The 19482-nt window shown below is 38.3% G+C and overlaps 1 protein-coding gene across 4 annotated transcripts in view; it reads left to right on the top strand.

Annotated features, from left to right (window-relative positions):
* Positions 1-13734, top strand: part of KCMF1 (potassium channel modulatory factor 1) — a 57643-nt gene extending 43909 nt beyond the window's left edge. For 3 of the 4 annotated variants that reach the window (XM_087926411.1, XM_087926412.1, XM_087926413.1), the window contains exons 4-7: positions 4751-4841; positions 7374-7559; positions 8118-8400; positions 13102-13734. In XM_087926411.1, coding sequence (XP_087782537.1) covers positions 4751-4841; positions 7374-7559; positions 8118-8400; positions 13102-13363 — 822 coding nt within the window. In that variant the 3' untranslated portion in view covers positions 13364-13734. Of the gene's footprint in view, positions 1-4750; positions 4842-7373; positions 7560-8117; positions 8401-10551; positions 10664-13101 lie in introns of all 4 variants that reach the window. The other variant, XM_087926414.1, reaches the window with a different exon arrangement.
* Positions 13735-19482: the final 5748 nt, after the last annotated feature.

The raw sequence follows: 19482 nt of genomic DNA, 5'->3' as shown, positions 1-19482 counted from the left end.
CTTGTCTCTCTACCTCTATTTCTCTCTTCTGTATTCCCCTCTTCTGTTGCTTTCTAATATTATACTTATTTTTTGAACTATTTTTCTTTTCTTTGGTTGTTTTTTTAAGTCTTAAATTCTCCATTCTCTTTCCCCCCTTTCCTTTTTCTTCCCCACATAAAATGGCTTGTTCATTAAAGATGGCTTCTTCTTTGTCCCAGTCTTCTTGTTTTGCAGACGTTTCTTGTTGTTTCTCATAGTTCCAAATCTCCATTTCTAAGAATTGAAAAACGAAGGCAAAAGAACCCCTCCCTTCTTGTGCATCTTCTTTGTACTTTTTAAGTTCAATTTTCCATTCATCCAGAAGTGGTGCCATTGTATAAATTTTTAAACAACCACCCGATTAATTTTAGTCATTCAAATGCAATAACCAAGAATCCAAAGATCACCAAGTAATCCAAATACACGCAAGCTGTTTCTTTTTTGCTCTTTTTCTTCACTTTCTCTTCCTGGGATTCTACTGTTTAGCTATAAAGTTTCAGTTAAAATGTATCTTTTAGAAGTCTTGATGAAGTTTTAGTGTAGATTCTTTTTTTAATTCCAGGCAGTCTCCTCCCTTTTTTCCAGATCCTGCCCTTTTATTCTTTTTCTCTCCTTTCCTGCTTATAAAAATTTTTAGTGTCCAGAAATCTTTATTATCCCTTTGACGTTTTGTTTTATTTTCAGCTTAATTGCCTGTTGATGTCAAAGGGGATTTTTTCCCCGATTTCTTATTGAAGTCTCTTAGTTGTCAGTATAGGGAAAGGGAGAGAAGAAAAAAAAAAACCAAACCTCTCCCTTTTCACTTTCCTTCGCTGCTTCAGACTCTTCTTTGGGAACGATGTTATTTTTTTTTTTAGTTTAAATTCCAGGGTACCTTAGTTGTTGCTTTTGCAATTTAACCTGGTCTTTCTGTCTGTCGCCGAAGGAACTCAAACTGGAAGCCCCCACATAGTTCTTGATAATTTGATTGGCAATTTTTTGACTGGGGCATCCAGAAAAAAATTAGTTTATGCCACTTAATATATTCCTGCAATTACCTATGCTGGACCACTTCGTAAATATCCTCAGACTTTATTCATGCAGATGACAAGAACCTAACTTTCTAAATACACCTAACAACCGAGACACAGAACAACTGGTTATAAAATGATCAGAAGACAATCCTAAACTTTAATTTACCCATCAGCTTGGATGGCTTTCAAGAAGGATTAGACCAATATTATGGACAATAAAAGTTATAAAACAGGTAAATGAAAATAGCTTTTAAAATTTCATCCCAGAAATTTAAAAAAACAGAGAACCTGTATAGAAGAATGCTACTGGTCTCATGTCCTGCTTCTGGGCTTTAATAAAGCAGGCAAGTTGACACATTATGTACAGAATTTTAGACTAGATGGCCTTTGAGCTAATTCAACTCATTTGAGATGTTCCTATAAGAATATATTTTTCCAATAATATATGTTCTTTTCATAATAAGAAGTTATATATAACTGAAGGGAAAGGGATTATATAAGGAAGATCATACAAAGATAGCTGGCACCAGAGAATGTCAATGAGACATTTATATTTTGGTCCAAAGTGCTTAATTCTAATAGTTTTCTCCTACTGTTTGTTTATTGAATTATTGAATTGAATTCTTTATTGTCATTATATGTATACACAGTATACATACAACGAAATTCACATAACACCAGAGACCAGACTCAACATGCACACACACGTGACAATCCCCAAACACCACCCCACCCACCAAAATTCCCTGCCTCCACACAAGCATCCACACAACAGACCAAGTAATACTGTCCAACAGCTCACTGATGGTGGTCCTTAAGTTTATTGTTAAAGTGCAATTATAGCTCTTTCAGAAAATGTGTGGTCCGAGTTTTAATTGTTCTGTATCTTCTGCCAGAAGGCAACAGTTCACCAAGATTGTAAGCAGGATGGGAAGAGTCTCTGAGAAGGTTGTGCAACTTCCTCAAACAGCGAGATGTGAAGATGTCATCCAGGGCTAGTAGCTGAAGCCCAATGATATTCTGGGCAGTTTTAATTATTCTCTGTAGAGTTTTTTTTAATGTTCATATCTACATAAAGACATTGGGAGCAATTATCCAGAGATTTGGAGAACTGTCTTAACGAGTATACTGATGGCACTGAACTCTATTTCTCCTTTCCATCTGAACCAGAAAAAGATTGTATAGAGGCTTGAAAGTTGCCCAAAAACCTGAACCTAGATAAGATAGAAATAATGTAGATAGGAATCTTAGACCAGGAAATTTGGAAGATGCTCCGTTAAGAAGATTGTTCTTCTTCTGGAATAACAGATATATAACTTGGGAGCTCTCCTTGACTCAAACCTTATCATTAGAGGCACAGATGGCCTGAATGGTGAGGAAGGCTGGTCCCAAACTTAGGCTGGCATGCCATTTTCCACCTTTTCTATCAAGATTGCTTAGTTTCAGTTACACCTAATATTTACAATTTCTTGGCTAGATTACTAAAATGCCCCAAAGTGCAGAAAACAGCTACTCATTTATTAAATTGTATGCTAAAATAGATAATAGGGTGTCAGGCCCAGGAGTACTACATTAGTGTTTCAGGGCCCCGTTTAAGGATATGATACTCTCCAGCCCTAAACAGCTTCAGAGTCTAGCAATTTAAAACCTGCCTCCATAGCACACCCCTATGCAGTAAGATCAGTTTGGACAATAGTTTTAGCTCAAGATATGGTGGCCAGGAATAGAGCATTCTCAATAATAGCAGACCAGTCATAGAACACTCTCATGAGCAATGCACTGAAGCTATTGCCTTGTTGCTTTTCTGTTTAAGTAGCCTTGGTTTTAATTATTTATTCACATTTTTCAGCATTGTGGTTTTATTCTGATAGCATGTGTGTGTGTACGTACACAGGTATATATACACATATACATACACATATATACACAGACAGACACACACACACACACATTCTTGGTACAGACATTAAATTAATCAAATAAAAATGTTGAGCTTTCCATTTGTGTAATGTTGTTACCTTTGAATATTTTCCTGATTTATTCTTCATTGTAAGAGCATTTTAATAAAAAAAAAAAGTGATAGCATAGACCCGTGATGGCAAACCTATGGCATGTGTTCCACAGGTGGCAGGCAGAGCCATTTCTGCCAGCACGTGAGCTGCAGGCAAACATACCTCATTGCGCATATGCGCGCCTCACAGTTGATTTTCAGATGGTTTGAGGCCTTTTCTGGCCTCCCAAAGGCTTGAGAAAGGCTTCTGCAGGCTTCTACAAGCTTTGTAGGCCTAAATCTAGCCCCGTTTCATCACTTCCAGTTTTTTTCGGAAAAACAGAAAGTGACTTCCTCAAGCCTTTGCGAGACCGAAAAAGGCCTCAGACCGGCCAAAAATCAAATATGAGATGCAGTGCAGGTAAGGGGCTGGCGGGGGTGGGGATTGCGCGCTCATGCATAGGGGACGTGGGGGGGGCGCACTGCCTTCTGGGTGCTGGCATGCGACTGCGCGTGTAAGTGCGCGCACGATTTTTGGCACAGGAGCCCAAAAAGGTTAGCCACCACTGCTATAGACTTAATGCTGCTTTAAGGGCTGATACTTTCATACATAATGATTATAAGGAGGACTTTTTAATATTATACCTGTCTCATGCAAAGTTTGCATGCATTCTGGTTTCTACTGATGCTCCTTTTGGCAGGCAGTAAGACCCCTTCTTCCAATTTGATTTTTTTATCTGTTTACTTTAAATTAGAAGGGTGGGCACATTGGAAGGGGACATACTGAGACATACACAAACATGTAGAAATCCTGAAGAATGAAAATGTAGAAAGTAGTGCAGGCTAATGTTTTATTTTGTAATATGCCCTGGAAATAAAGAAAAATAAAGTACACAATAAATACAGCAAACCGATACCAATGATGTTTTGTTTGGCTTCATAGTGAATGAATACATAACACTCTTAATACAAAATTACCCCCCAAAAAATCAAACAAACCCACAACTACCAATATTTTAAAAACACCAGTGCTTTTTTTGTGCCTTACCTATTTCATCACCTTTAATCAGTTTGTGCAGTTGCAACTTTCAAGAGCTTTGGTTGACCCCACTCGGTGGCAGTTTCATAGCTACTGGATGTTATAAAAATCTGCATGATGATGTCAAAGTTGTAATCATACTGAAACATCTAATCCAAGTGCTCGATTCTCCTTTAAAGTAGAAATTCACATACCCCTAAATTAATAGATCATAATGGAGCCCAATTGGAAATGGGCTCATTCCAGAAACCATCAGTGGCAGCTGCCACATTTTTCTACAGCCATCTAGAATCATCTTTGTCTCTGCAAAACCAACAGTCTGTTTATAAATGATTACTGAGGGTTTCTCTCCACCCCCCCCACTTGTTCTAAACTTTAGTTCGATAATGCTCTGGCAAAGTCACTTTGGAAATTAGGAGTGGCAAAATTATTAGATTCTTGCTTAAAAAGCCAGAATTGGATAACAATTATATATCAGATTTGATGCATAGATTGGCAGCACTGTAAGATAGGTGAAATATTCAGTCTTACATGCATACATGTTTAACCTTTCTTGCCCTCTTAAGTTAGCATTCCAATTTACTTAAGTGCTTTGTGTGCTTTTTAATGTGGCAGCTCCTGCTAGAGATTTCTTGTTGTTGAAGACCATGATGCAAGTAGACTTTCTAAACTTTTTATCATTTTTAGATTTGTCCAATATGTGCAGCATTACCTGGAGGAGATCCCAATCACGTAACGGATGACTTTGCAGCTCATCTTACACTGGAACACAGAGCTCCTAGAGATTTAATATCCTTTCCTAAATTAAGAAACAACAGGAAAATTACTGTTGGATGCATTAAACAAGTTAATTTTGAACGAAGTTATTCTATTAACATACAGGGTAGGCATTGTCCCAAGCGAACAGGATTTGAGTTGCTAGCTATGTCCAAGAAGCTGTGCTTGATCGCTTTGTGCCAAATCAAATCTGAATGGTTAACTATATAAGAAGTTTATTTTTCGACACTTAAAGAAAGACTTTGAAACTTGTCATCTAAACAGGTGCGGTTGAAGCATTAGATTGGATTAGGAGAGTCAGGTTAAAATCCCCAGTTTACCATATTGTTCCTTTAGTGGCATTGGTTCAGTCTCTTTTCAGTCCAACATTATTGTGAAAATTAAAGAAGATTCCTAAGGGATCTATGTTGAACTCCTAGAAGAAAGATGGAATATAGATGTACAGTTGGTCTTCGACTTATGACCACAATTTATGTTGCCCCAAAATTTATGTTGCTAAGTGAAATGTTTGTTAAGTGTGTTTTGCCTCATTTTATGACCTTCTTACCACAGTTGTTAAGTGAATCACTGCAGTTGTCAGGTTAGTAACATGGTTGTTAAGTGAATCTGCCTTTTCCATTGACTTCGCTTCTCAGAAGATCACAAAAAGTGATCACATGACCCTGGGACCATGGGCATTTGTCCCAAATATGAGTCGGTATGACTTTGGGCATGACTTGGGGGATGCTACAACAGTCATAAGTATGCAAAATGATCATAAGTCACTTTTTTAGTTTATTTTATTGTCATTGCATCTCGTACAACAAAATTAAATACCATCTTTATTGTATTATGACTATGAAAATAAACACAAACACACATCCTTCACATTCTATACATAGAATTGAAAATCCCTAACATTGCATTAATATTGTACTATACAGAAGAATTCAACAGAGTTACTGCTCTGGGATAGAAGCTGTTTTTCAGCCTATTTGTCCTTGTTTTTATTATCCTGTACCATCTGCCAGATGGTAATAGGATGAGATGGATCTTTGAGAATGTTTTGAACTTTCTTAAGGCAGCAGGAGCTATAAAGCTCTTCCAAAGAGGGGAGAGGGCAACCAGTGATCTTCTGGGCAATGACGTTAACCCTCTTGAGTGCTGTCCTATCTGCCACTGTGCAGTTGGCAAACCATACACAGGTGCAGTAAGTTAAGATACTCCTTTAGTGCTGTTGTAACTTCAAGCAGTCACTAAACAAACTGTTGTAAGTCAAGGACTGTCTGTACTAATAAATTCCTATTTGAAGTATTGTTCCTAGGGAACTATTTAGGTGAATAGTTTCCGATAAGTAGTGTTGCAATTTAGTTACACTTATCTAAACTTAGGTGTTCTATTATGTATCTCCACTGTTAACACTCCTTTGGTGTAGGAAGCAATAATGAACTGACTGCTGTGATTTAATTTACCAAATATTGTGTAAGCGCACAGAGCAAATTGTTTAATCAAGAGATCTTCAGATAAAAATGCCCAGTTTTTCCAGCTACAAGGATAATTTTATATTTTGTGGTAATGAGTGCTTTTTAGCCACACTTCAAGGTACTTAAGAGCACAATACAGGAGAAAGTTAGATTCAAACCTTTATTTAGATATGAGGATGCCATGGGTAAGTAGGGCTTCTTTATATGGACATTTCAAATCATGGCCTGTGAAACCTTCAATGAATTGTAAATCCTCAAGGCAGGGCCTCTCTTTTGTCTGTTATTTCGTAATGATAGTTTATTATATGGTTTTGCCTTTATCCAAAGTTTCTTCTAATTGTTATAACATTAAAATAAAAATGAATCCATTAAGTAGCATTTAATTAAATAGCTTTTCTTTTGATCTTTATAGTTCTTGGGTGAGGTGTGTATGGAGATTCTCAGTCATCCAGGTCACGGTTGTTCCAAAGGTGCTTTTTCAAGAGGCAACTGGACTTTCTGGTCAGGATAACTGCATCTTTCTTCATCAGCTAGCAAGGATGGTGAGGTTTGGCTCGCTCTTCCTAGAGATGTCACTATCCTTTCTTGAATTGTGAGGTTGGAAAGGGGGCATTTTGGTTTTGACGAGAGCTACAAATACCTTCTTAATTGTTCTGCTTCTGCCAATTTATTGTTCCTGACGGATGACTCTGTGGCTGTGAAGAGTTCTACAATTGGTAACTGTTCTGGTGTTACTGCAAAATCCAGTCCTTTGACCAAAACATTGTTTTCTTCTTTGGAAAAACTCTCTGTCAGACAGATCTCTCACCCTTCGGTCAGTTTTCTGAGACATGTCACTGTTCATTTGGGTTGTTTTTTCTGTTTTGTGTGTGTTTTTTCCTGTCTAAACTGTAGGGTAGAAAATTTGCCTTTTTGTCGTTCTTTGCTCTTGTTGTGTTGTGTTGGACCAGAAAGTCCAGTTACCTCTTGAAAAAGCACCTTTGGGATTCTTGGGATGGGGAGGGAACAGGGGGGAACACGGACTAAAGTTTTCTTTCTTTGCAACTCTTTGTTGACGCTTTTTCCTTAACTTATTGGTAACGATGAATCCAGCGGTGTTCGGCATGTACGTAGAATGTTTCACCCAGGTCGAGGATTGGGTGGCCCCCGCGCACGTAGATCAAACATGCACTTTACTAGCAGTTCCACTGGTGGATTTTCATCATCACAGAGTTCGTATTCTCCAAGCAATAGAGAAGCCATGGATCCTATAGCTGGTAAGGGTTAACAATTATTTGCATCTTTTCCTTGCGCATTACCGTGTTCTGAATAAATCAAAACCAATTTCTAGAAACCAAGGATATTCATGGCTGTATAAATACACATTGACAGAGTTGGAAGGGATCTTGTAGGTCATCTAGTCCAAGCCCCTGCCCAAGTGGGATCCTACACCATTTTTGACAGATGGCAGTCCAGTCTCTTCTTGAAAGCTTCCAGTGATGAAGCTCCCACAACTTCCAAAAGCAAGCTGTTCCATTGGTTGATTGCTTTCACTGTCAAAATATTTCTCCTTATTTCCAGGTTGAATCTCTCCTCGTTCAGTTTCCATCCATTGTTCCTTGTCTGGCCTGTGTGAAAAAGCCCTGATCAATATTGTTACTTGAAATTATCATTTACCAAGAGTCCCTGTGTCTTAGAGGTTGTCAGGAGTTAGGAACATTTCATACAGTGGCAGTAAAATCCCAAAATAATGGAAAGGAATTTTCTGGCTACTGGCCCTGGCCATGGATTTGTGAGAGCAGATTTTAGTCTCCCTTCTCTTTTCTTGTTGGCAGAGCTTTTATCTCAGTTATCTGGTGTAAGGCGTTCTGCAGGGGGACAGCTCAACTCCTCTGGTCCTTCGGCGTCTCAGTTACAGCAGTTGCAGATGCAGCTGCAGTTAGAAAGACAACATGCACAGGCAGCAAGGCAACAACTGGAGACTGCACGCAATGCAACGAGGCGTACGAATACTAGCAGTGTCACCACCACTGTTACACAATCTACAGCAACAACCAACACGTCTAATGCAGAAAATAATCAGCAGGCTATCCAGAACTCACAATTTCTCCTTGCCAGGTAATGCATTCTAGTGAGATGAGTGTGATTGTGTGTTTTTTTGCTCTGTGCTTTCAAATTTGCCGTTGTATATTGTGGTGTTGTCCTCCCCTCCCCCCCCCCCCAAAGCTTGGTTTTCATTCAACGTGGAATGTCCAGCTAACATGGAGAGTGTGCTTTTCCCACGACTAATTGCGTGTATTGGGGAGATACTGTATGCTTATATTTCAGAGAGTAACAAGTGGCTTAAACTAAAATAGAACACTATAGGTTGAGAATATGTGTTTTGAAAAGTATTCCAACAGTCTGAAGACTGTTTATATATATGAAAGGTTTGGCAGTTGTGTGGAGCTGAACTTTAAATGTTGTTCAATTTGATTTTGTGGGTGTGTAAAATTTACCAAATAAGCCCACCCACGAACACAGGAATGATTTATCTCATGGATATATTATTACAAGTAAATATGAATAATTCGTTTTCTATAGCATGTTTTTAAAGAATTGTTACATTCTTTGATTCTTATTAGCATCAACTTATAATAAATTTTGAAGTCATATTATGTCTTATTTTTTAAACAATCTAGAAAAAGGAAAAGAACAACGTGTGTGTGTGTGTACACACACACACACACACACACACTTTAAACTGTAAACTTTAAAACAACTTTAAACATGGATTAAATTTCAATATGTGCACATGTGTGTGTAGAGAACTATTTTAAATAGAATCAAATAATAATAGAGATAGTCCTCACTTCTTAAGAACAGGTCACTTTTGGGGTCAGTTGCAGTTGAGGACTGCTTGTTAAAAAAAACATGTGAAAACTAAAGGCTTAGATGTGTAGACAGTCACTATAAAATTTTATATACAATCATAATAATCACAGTGATCTGTATAGAATGCATCATATTCTTCAGCAGATCTGTATGTGAAAGCTGTCCTTTTATCTATTTGGACAGCAACTTCACATGACTTAAGAGCGTCAGGGGACTATACCTGGATTTTTTTTTTTAGTCAAAGAATAAAAATATGAAGAATCAAATGTAATATTACAAAAGACATCATAAAGAAGCAAGTAGGAAAATGTTTCCTTTTTAAACATTACTACTATTAATCTAAAAGTATTTTTCAATGAAAGATTATCATCTGGAGATGCAAATATAAAATGTAGAATTACAACACACACCTATCATCTTAACTTTGCAAGTAGAACTATTGGGACCTCTTTACCTATTTGAAAGTGACTCTTTATCTTGTGCCCAATCATATTATTTAATAATGCTTATATTACTTTGCTATTAGGAAATATTACCCGAAGTTCCCCTCCAACCCAAAGGGATTCCATGTAATATAACAGCAGTAGGTGCTCAAAAGCAATTGTGTTAGTAGTCCCTCTTCTTTTTCTTGGGCCTCAACAGAATCACCAATCACGTTATCTAGAAAATCCACAGAGCCTTCAGGATTCCCCCAACTCTCTGGCTCAGATCGCCTAAATGGATCCACTGCTTCTCCAGGATTTAGGCTCAATCAACTCACACCTCACTAGGGAATGATCTATCAGTGACAGTGGAGAATGTCTCATTACATTCTTCCCACCACCAGCATTTCACTCCCAATTGGTTCTGATTTTCAAACTCAAGTCGAGATGTGATCTGTAATTCTTGTTGGGCCCATGTATATGAAAACAGTCCCAGGATAGTCACAATGATGATGAATTCAGAGCTGTTACTTAATAAGAAACAAGACTCTTGTTTTGTTCAATGGTCATCTGGTGCTTTCACACACATGGCTTTGCTTCATGCAAAGAATTTTGGGAAACTATTTAAGCTGAGCTTCTTGGCAGGACACTGTTGCCCATCCCATGTATATTTACAGTCCTTGGCTTTGCTAAATTCCTTCAGTTCCTAGATTTCCACTGCTGCCACATTCAGTGATGTTAGAGGTATCTACAATGGTATAGGCTGATGGGTTCTAGGAATATGGAGATGATCAGTGGAAGAGCTATAGTGAAAGAAAGACGTTTTTTTGTTATCAGTTCTCAAACTTACGGTAGCCTTGTATAGCTTTAAAAGGAGGGGCAGATTGCATTATGTTAAAATAACAGCAAAACTGTAAGCATCTGCTCTGACTTGGATATCTAGCTGATAATGTTTCACCTTCAAATATGGAAGGTGTGGACAAGCCACCAACTCTACATATGTTGGGAAGAGACCCTCCTCAAGCAAATGCAGTCAGAAGTTGCTGTAGCTCTGGTGAAGTGACCATGAACAGCTGATGGAACAGGTAAGTTTGTCAGCTGATAACAAAATAGTGCCAGCAGCCAATAAGATAGCAATTGCTAAGGGACAGGTAAGAGATTCCCAAAAAGTAGATTTTGAATCTTGATTTTTTTTAAAAAACACATTTTTAATATTTTACTAACTAGAGCAGAGATGGATCGACCATGTTTCAGGAGCAATTGTAATTGATAAAATTGGTTCAAGAAATTGCAGTATCAGAATTGAAGATGATTACGTTGCTGGCAAGAAAACAGTGGAAACCTCCAATACTGATTATAGGTTTGGTATTTCAAGCCTGCAAGCATAGAGGCCAGTTTGTTGGCCAGTTTGACACACTAGAATTATTTGACTAGAAATGTAGCCACAGTATGAGCTGCCAAAGAGAACATCTCAGTTGGGATCATGGGTTTCAGAATGCCTGAAAGGTAGGAAACATATATTGCTGATACTTTGGACAAATATTTGCCATCTTCAGAACAATAAGCAGTGGGAATATATAGATGTATACATATATATGGCGTGTTTGGGTCTTTTCCCGTGTAAGAAGCCAGCCAATCTGCAAACATCAACTCCATCATCCAATCAAGAAATGACAACACAGCCAACCTCCCCACCAAATATATATATAGGGAGATGGCAGCTCCGATCACGCTTTGCTTGCACAAGCACGAAGCCAAAAACAGCAGCCTGAAGATGGCGAGTGGGACCTCTTCGAAACATTGCCAAGATACTCTCAATCTTACATATAGGGAAGAGTTTATCTGGTAGTTTGGAAAGAATAGATGAGATCTAACTGGCTTTTATTAAGTGAGCAAGCATGCCGAGAAAAATGGATAGGACAATGAGATAGAAGGAGGACAAAAGAAGGAGAGAAGGGATGAAAAGAAATGTAAATAATCTGGTTTGGACTCAGAAAGATGAGAGAACACCCCTCTTAATTGGTACCAAAGCAGCAGTTAGAAAGGACTACTGGGGTTTAGCCAAGGCCAGGGTACAGAACAAGAAGGAAGCAGCATTTTCACCAAAAGCTCAGTTGGGGAACTTTCCAGGTTGGTGTTTTGTGCAGGCACAAACCCATGAGTGAGGCACAGAGACCACAAAGAATAACCATTGTCTCTCTTCATGTTCAGAGTAATTGAAGTATTGATACTTCTCAATACATTTCAATTAACACCCCTACCCGCAAACTTACTGGATGTAACCTGAGTGTTTCTGATTTTTCTTCTTCAAATTTGTGTTTATGTGTATGTGTATATGCCACAGTGAATTCTGGTTGTAAAGCCTTGTGTACTCTTTAAGGTGCTCACGCCTCTTTATTTGCATTATTGTATCTCACATTCCTTCAAGGAGCCTATGGTGCATAGGTTCCTGGTGGGATGTCTTCTGCCCCACAATAGTCACCCTATGACTTGACTTGGATTCAGCAGGAATCAGTCACCTAAACTAAATTTACCTGGGAGTTCCGTGCTTGAATTGGAACTTGAATCAGAGGTGGGATTCAGCAGGTTCTGACCAGTTCTGGAGAACCAGTAGCAGACATTTTGAGAAGTTCAGAGAACCGGCAAATGCCACCTCTGACTGGAGATTTTACAGGATCCTTCCCCTGCTAGGCCCACCAAGCCAGGCCCACAGAACCGGCAGTAAATCCCACCACTGACTTGAATTCCCACCCCCACCCCACCCCTCTTTATCTCTTATTTTTCAGGATGCAGGGTGATTTGCAAGCTTTAATTGTATTGTATTGTGTTTAACAAAAAACCAGTTGAACATTCTTTAAGTACTGTATGCAGTCTAGAGTAAATGTATATATATGTGAACTATTTTTAAAAAGCAATTAAACCATAAGCTTCTCTATAAGAAAGGAGTCCCAGAGACAGGGGGCCAGCAGCGATCCTACCCAGCAGCCTGAAAGGTTAGATCATCTCAGATCATAGAAAGATAACCTTCCTCAAATAGGAGAAAACCAAAACAAATACCTTAAAACTGACCTTTGAAAGGAAAGAAAAAAACAAAGGAAATGTAAGCAGAGTACTAAAGTGTAACAGGCAAAGAGTCTTGCCCCCCTTTGCTTAAAAAAAAAAAAAATCTTCTCCAGTTCTTCCTCAATTGTGGAGCAGTAGTGAGCTTACAGGATCAAACAAGTAACTATTGCTCCCTTTCCCTTTCCTTTATGGAAATATGCAAGCGAGGCCTGGAGATAAAACTTTGGACTTGTTTTTCGTTCCTGATCCCCATCCCCCATAATTTATTTAAAAGACTTGTATGGCCACCCATATTGGAACAGCAATTCCAGGTAGTTTATTGAGCTTACAAATTAAATGCCAAACTATTAACAATTCTAACATCCCCAGGGCCTTTTACGTTGGATTTTTAGAATTATTCGTCCTACAAGGAAACACACGCGATCCTCTTCAGCTCTATCCTGTTCCATCTTTTATACAGGTTGAATGATCCCAAGATGTCTGAAGTAGAGCGTCAGTCAATGGAGAGTGAGCGGGCTGACCGCAGCCTGTTTGTTCAAGAGCTTCTATTGTCCACTTTGATGCGGGAAGAAAGCTCATCCTCTGATGAGGATGAACGTGGGGAAGTTGCCGATTTTGGTGCTATGGGCTGTGTAGATATTATGCCTTTAGATGTTGCTTTAGAAAATCTAAATTTAAAAGAGAGTAATAAAGGAAATGAGCCTCCGCCACCTCCTCTTTGATGACATCCCACTTCGCAGACAATGTCCTCTGTGCTGTATTTGCCAATGAAAGTGGACAACAACTATCTTGGGTTTGTTTTGGTGATTGTAATTTCAGGTCTGTCACTCTTGTTACATTGTGTACATTCAAAGGAAGAGAGAAAAAGATATATATGATAATCATTTCCACTTAAAATAATTTTTACTTCTAGCAGGTAAATGTAGGTTTCAGTGCAGAGGGGAACCCTCTGTGCTCTGTACTTTTGACATGCAAAAAGGCTCTCCTAATACTCCACATTCAAACTGAAGAGGAAAAAAAAAAGAAATCTCTAATGAAGCTGCTGTGTGTATTTATGAATATTAATAAAAACTGCTTGGATGGTTTACCTTTACTGCATGAGGTTTTTTGCAGCGTGCATGAGTTTTAGTGACCTTGTCATTTAAAAAAAACAAACCACTTTTAAATACAAGGAGTAAAACTACAAACAACTCCCACCCCCCAAAGCTTTCCTATTATTCAAAGGTTACAAGACGAAGACGTTAGTGCTCATTTAGTGATGTGTGACCATCAAGTAGCTTTTGAATAATGTATATCGGAACCACCTTTTTTTTTTTCGTGTGCTGTTGGCACATCACGCAAGCTCTGCAGTGGGACCGCTTGTTGTTTTTCAGGGTGTGGCATTTTGCTCAGTGTGTCTTTTAATGTTGCCCTCTTTAACCATCAAACTTTAATGTATGGAATAAATCAAGCTGGTTTTTATGCATCACCAGGGTATACAAAAGTAAGACCACTGCCAAGCTTGGCAACAGGAAATTTTGTGTACCTAGGAATCTGCATTGTGTACTTGTTCAGCTTTGTTTAAAGGGGTTTTTCCCCCCCTTTCTTTTTAATGGTTGTTATTTTTTTTTTTTAAAAAATTCAAACTGTTGACACATGTTTTATTAAGGTGTAGATGGTTCATTTATTCACTGTCTTAAAGTAAAAGTTAATCTGGATCATAATTGTCTTCTTTTAAAACGTTCACCGTCTTGGTCATATGCCTAGTTATTTATGTATTTGCTTCCTAGTTGCAGACTTGTCAGTATCAGGAGAGCTTAAGATGATTCCCAGACTTTTTTCAATATATTGCAACTGCATTCTTAATGCTAATTCCAGCACCTTTTAATTTATTATTTCTTCATATATTTTTTCTGGCATAAAACATTTTTTTTTTAAAAAAAAGCCTTTTAATGGAATCATGCCACGTACATGCCTATACTATTAATCCTGTATGTATAAAATGTACAGTGTTTTGTGCATAGACTTTCATAATAACCCCGAGGCAGGGACAGGTGGGGGTATTGTGGTTTGGGATGGGTGGAGGGTGGGGCTGTGGGAAATGGAATGTAAAGTTAGACAATAAAGACAAAATTGCACACCGCTTCTGGTTAAATCTAAACTAGGCTTAGACCACAATCATGTTTCTGCCTGGTTCTCTCACTTTCTTCACCCACCGTTTGCCTGTATATTCTTCCACTTCTGCCACAGTACAAGCTTTTTAAAATAAATAATAAAAAATAAATTCAGATTCAAATAGCAGGATAGTCTTGACATGGATGCTACTCTTTAAAATGGGAAAATCTATTGACCGCTGTTAGTTTTGACTCCAATTATTTCTCTATAAAATACAGTACTAGATTTGTTTTTTCTCTTTACTCTTTGAAACTGAATGTTCTAAGGGGGGAATTCTAAAGCTGCCCTCAGGTTAACTTGGGTGTTTAACCCGGTAGGGTTTTTGTTTTTTAAACTGTTGAGGATTTTAAAAACCAGTTTTCAAGCTGTAGTCTTTTCAAACATACCTGCACATTACAGTAAGACCCACAGTTCAATAAAGCATTTTCAAGACTGTTTGTTCAGTTGATTCTTTGATGTTGCTGTGTTATCAAAACAATTTGATTTTAGACAGGCCACTACAATGATGTTTTAAGGAGGCTTACACTCGATTCTCTCACTCTCCCTGAACACACAACTTCATTTTAAACTTTGGTCACAGAGTGGAAAATACATAAAAAGACTATGATTTGTTGAGGCTTGTTTGCTGACTATAGAGGATGTGTTCTGTTGTGACCACAAATGTTTCATTATTTCACTAGATACACTGAAATTACGATGCTTCATTAAAACCATATGCTCATTTAAAGTGTTTCTAAGTTGTAGGAGGTTAAGTAGCCAGGGACTTTCAAATGTTATAGAGCTTTTCTTTCATGTAATTTTGTAAATAAGTTAGTATCCTGTTTTGGAATGCTGTTAACATCAGTTTCTTAAAAAGCATGAAATGGAGGCAATAAAAGCTTCACAAAAGTAGCATGAAATTGGATCTTATTGGAAATCTTGGGACATGAAGCAACCCACCTCATGAAGTAGTAGTTGTGGGGGAAATAGGAAGGAGTATTATATATGTTTGCCACCTTGAGATATTTGGAAAAATAATACAGGTGGGATAAAAAATAAATATGTAAATAAAGTCAAGTATCAACCTCAGGTAATGGAACAGAAATGAGCGATAATTAAAAAACCATCAATATTGTTTAACTTCAAATCATTCATGGACAGATTCATGGCACTGAAAATGTATACTCTAAAACGAACTGGATACTCTTTAATTTGAATAAGCTCAAAGAGCTATTCAACAAATTCTAGAGCAAAGTCACCTCACGGTGGCGTCACATAATGTATCAGGACTTGCCCCCCCTTCACTAAAATGGGTGTGGGCGTGGCCAATGTGTGACACATCTGGTCCACGGCCCAGGAGTTTGACAGCCCTGTTCTAGAGAGTGTTACAAGACACAAAACATCTGACTTTACCAGGTTGGTTATTAGGTTGTTTTTAATTGCAGTTTGCTGTTCAGAAATTGGACAAGTGAAATTCTCATATTCTCAGTTGACAAAAGCTGTGAAAAAGCTCAGCTACTCATTTTTATTTATTAGGAATACATTTAATTTAACACATTCTTAGATTATATACTGGATCTTTGGTTCTGTTGTCTTACTCCTATGAATTTGATTCTGTTTTGTCTTTTTGACAATTCAGTACAATATTGTCAGTTGCCTCATTTCAGACCAATATTTGACAGTAAAAATACTTGATTTAAAATCTTATACAGAACAAGGTTGTCAAAATTAGTATGACTTTTCAGTTTGTATAATCATTCAATTTGAAAGTACAGCTTTTTGCTTTTACCTGTATCAGGGTAGCCTTATGACCCCGGATTACTTTTTAAGATCTATTTTTTATTTACAAAATGGTTCAGAAATGTTCTTAATCTGCATCAGATAAAACCTAGGCATTCAAATCAAAAGACCATTTTTTTTTCACTTCATGCGAGTGGTAATTTCCAAAAGTCAGCTTCGATTTTTAGCTTATTGGCAAAAAAGAGATCATAATTAAACTCTTTCCACATGATGGGTTTCAACAGGATTCAGTTACAACCAAACAAGTTTTTGTTTTGTATTTCTCACAGCAGCAACAGCAACAACAACAGCAGCAGCATCCCACTAAAGCAACATGTTTCACTTTGGATGATTTCCTGCATACGTATGGAAAATTAGAGAAAAATCCTAGCTATATTTTGATTGTATAGTGCTGTTCCAATAATTTAGATCGAATACTTTTCAAGATGCATCCGTAGTTTCCCACACCACAGCATTTCGCATCAGCTGAAGCTTTCAAATACTGTTAAAGGCAGTTCCATATAGATCATGTTGCAGTAGTCTAATTGGGGAGTGACCAAGGCACGTGTGACTAAGCAGGGCCGGCCTCCTCCTCCAGGAATTGGTGCAATACGTAACTGCAGCCTCATCCAGAACTCAAAAGATGGAAGGTCTACAGAGATTGGGGAGGGGGGTTCTCCTAAAAGCTACTTACTCCATTTTGCTTAGATTGCGTTGAAGCCTTTTGTTCCCCATCATACTCAACAGGCTGCTGTGGAGACAAAAAGCGATCATGCTGATAACTTCACCCAGAGACATCCATGTTTGTTTATTCATCAAATTTGTAGAACCTCGCATCCCCCCAAAAGCAACTCTGGTGTTCGTGTTGATGTTAGAGACAGGAGATGAGAGTACCAGGCAAGCCTTGTGGCACCCTACCAAGCAGAGACTGTGGCCTGGGCATTCCTTCCTGTATTCAGTCAGCAATTAGCCTTTTTTGGGAACAAAAGTGCTTTTTGACGGATTTTGCATTGGTAATTTTATGACTTGGTAAGAAGGGAGTTGGAATGAGCACTTAAAATGAAAAATGGATTAACGTGCAACCATTATAAACATTTTAATCTTCCCTCATATTTAGCAGTTGGATTAAAATCTGTACAGGTAGTCCTTGACTTACAACAGGTCATTTAGTTACACGGCACTGAAAAAAAATGACCTGAACGCATTTCAGAGTTACAACCTTTGCAGCATTCCTATGATATGTGATCAACATTCAAATGCTTGGCAACTGGGTTCATAATTATGACTTGCAGCGTTTTGGGGTCATGTGATCACCTTTTACAAACTTCTGACATGCAAAGTCAGTGAGGAAGCCAGAGTCACTTAACCAGGTTACTGCAACTACAATGATTCACTTAACCGTGGCAAGAAATGTTGTAAACGGGGGCAAAACTCAATTCTCACATAGAAACATAAATGCTGGCCTCAATTGTGGTTGTACGTTGAGGACTACCTGTATATTGTTGGGTTGTATAAGTTTTATCCATATGTTGGAATGGCAACAAATCCAAAAACATAAAGGTGAAGAATGTGATGAAAACAGCAGCAGTCCTTTAGCCACTGCAAATTTTCAGTTGCATAATGTCAAGGATATTTCTACTCCCCCAAAATTAAAACGCCCCTATATATCTTTTAAGAAATCAATAGGAGAAATGAGAGGACAGTGTAAGAGCCCCAAGTTGTCTTGCAAAGAGCCCGTTTGATACGTGTCCTGGGGGATATGGGTGGTCTAATGTAGCTTCCTCCTCACTGGCCCTGAGATGTCTAGTTAAATAGACAATGTCGGCAAGACTCTTCTGGATAACACTCAGAATTCACTTTTGTTGCCTCTGCTTATTGTTTTTTTCTAGGCTGCTGTCAAGAGCTGGCTGGCAAATTCAGCCCCCTTGTCACTGCCAGGAGTTGGGTTATGTTACTTTGCCAAATTCAGTGTTAGGAAAGGCAATAGAAGCAGGGTGGCACAGTACGATCTACTGTATTATCAGAGGTGGCCCAGCTACGGAACAAGGCATTTGGCGTCTTGGCATCCACTCCTACTTTTACAATAATAAAACATTGAATCCGTACCTTTTTAAGAGCCAGGTTTGCATCCATTCATTGTGAGGAGTCTTCAACCTGCCCTAAATGCAAAACATAATGGCAGGACCAGGCTTGAAGGCACTACTGATAATGGTGAGAGCCACGTTGAAGTTCCAGTTGTGTCGGCACAATCAGCCTGGAAGGATTCAATTCCATGAACGGAAGTCAGCAAACGTCTATGGAGATTCTCAGTCATCCAGGTCATGGTTGTCCCAAAGGTGCTTTTTCAAGAGGCAACTTGAAAAAGCACCTTTGGGAGAAGACAGCCAAGGCTTATAGCAGGCTACTTTGAAGGCAGCTGAGAAAGTCCAACACTTTGCCACCCCAAAAAACTTATCACTGGCATTCCCTACCATAAAAGTAGATGCGGAGTCATGGAAATGTTATCAACAAAACTGCACCAATTGATTAGAAATCCTAGGGAATATAAAAGCCCACTAATTGCTTTGCTCCTCTGTCAAGTATTTCTTCATAACTTTTTTTTTTAAAGAAATCTGCTTTAATTCCTACAAGAGCTTTTGTGAGTAGGCTTTAGATTCTTATACTTAGATTCTAAGGGTTGTTTTTGTTCACTAGATTCCAAGGGTTGTTTTTGTTTACCACAACAGCAGTCCTTAAAGTGGATCCAACAAAACCTGATACAAGTACACCGGATAGCATATTTGACTTAAACTAAGAAGACAGGAATTCATATTCTGTATTGAAAACTAAGCAGTGACCGTCTCAATTCCCTCTGAGAACTCTTCTGAAGAAAAATAAGACTACTAGCTGTGACAAGATAGATGTTCTCTTGTAATAAAAAAGCATCACA

This window comes from Pseudonaja textilis, chromosome 2, assembly GCF_049901715.1.
Source record: "Pseudonaja textilis isolate UNSWEBS1 chromosome 2, rPseTex1.2, whole genome shotgun sequence".
Classification (NCBI taxonomy): domain Eukaryota; kingdom Metazoa; phylum Chordata; class Lepidosauria; order Squamata; family Elapidae; genus Pseudonaja; species Pseudonaja textilis.
Note: the sequence above shows the minus strand (reverse complement) of the source record. Positions and strands in the feature narration are given on the sequence as shown.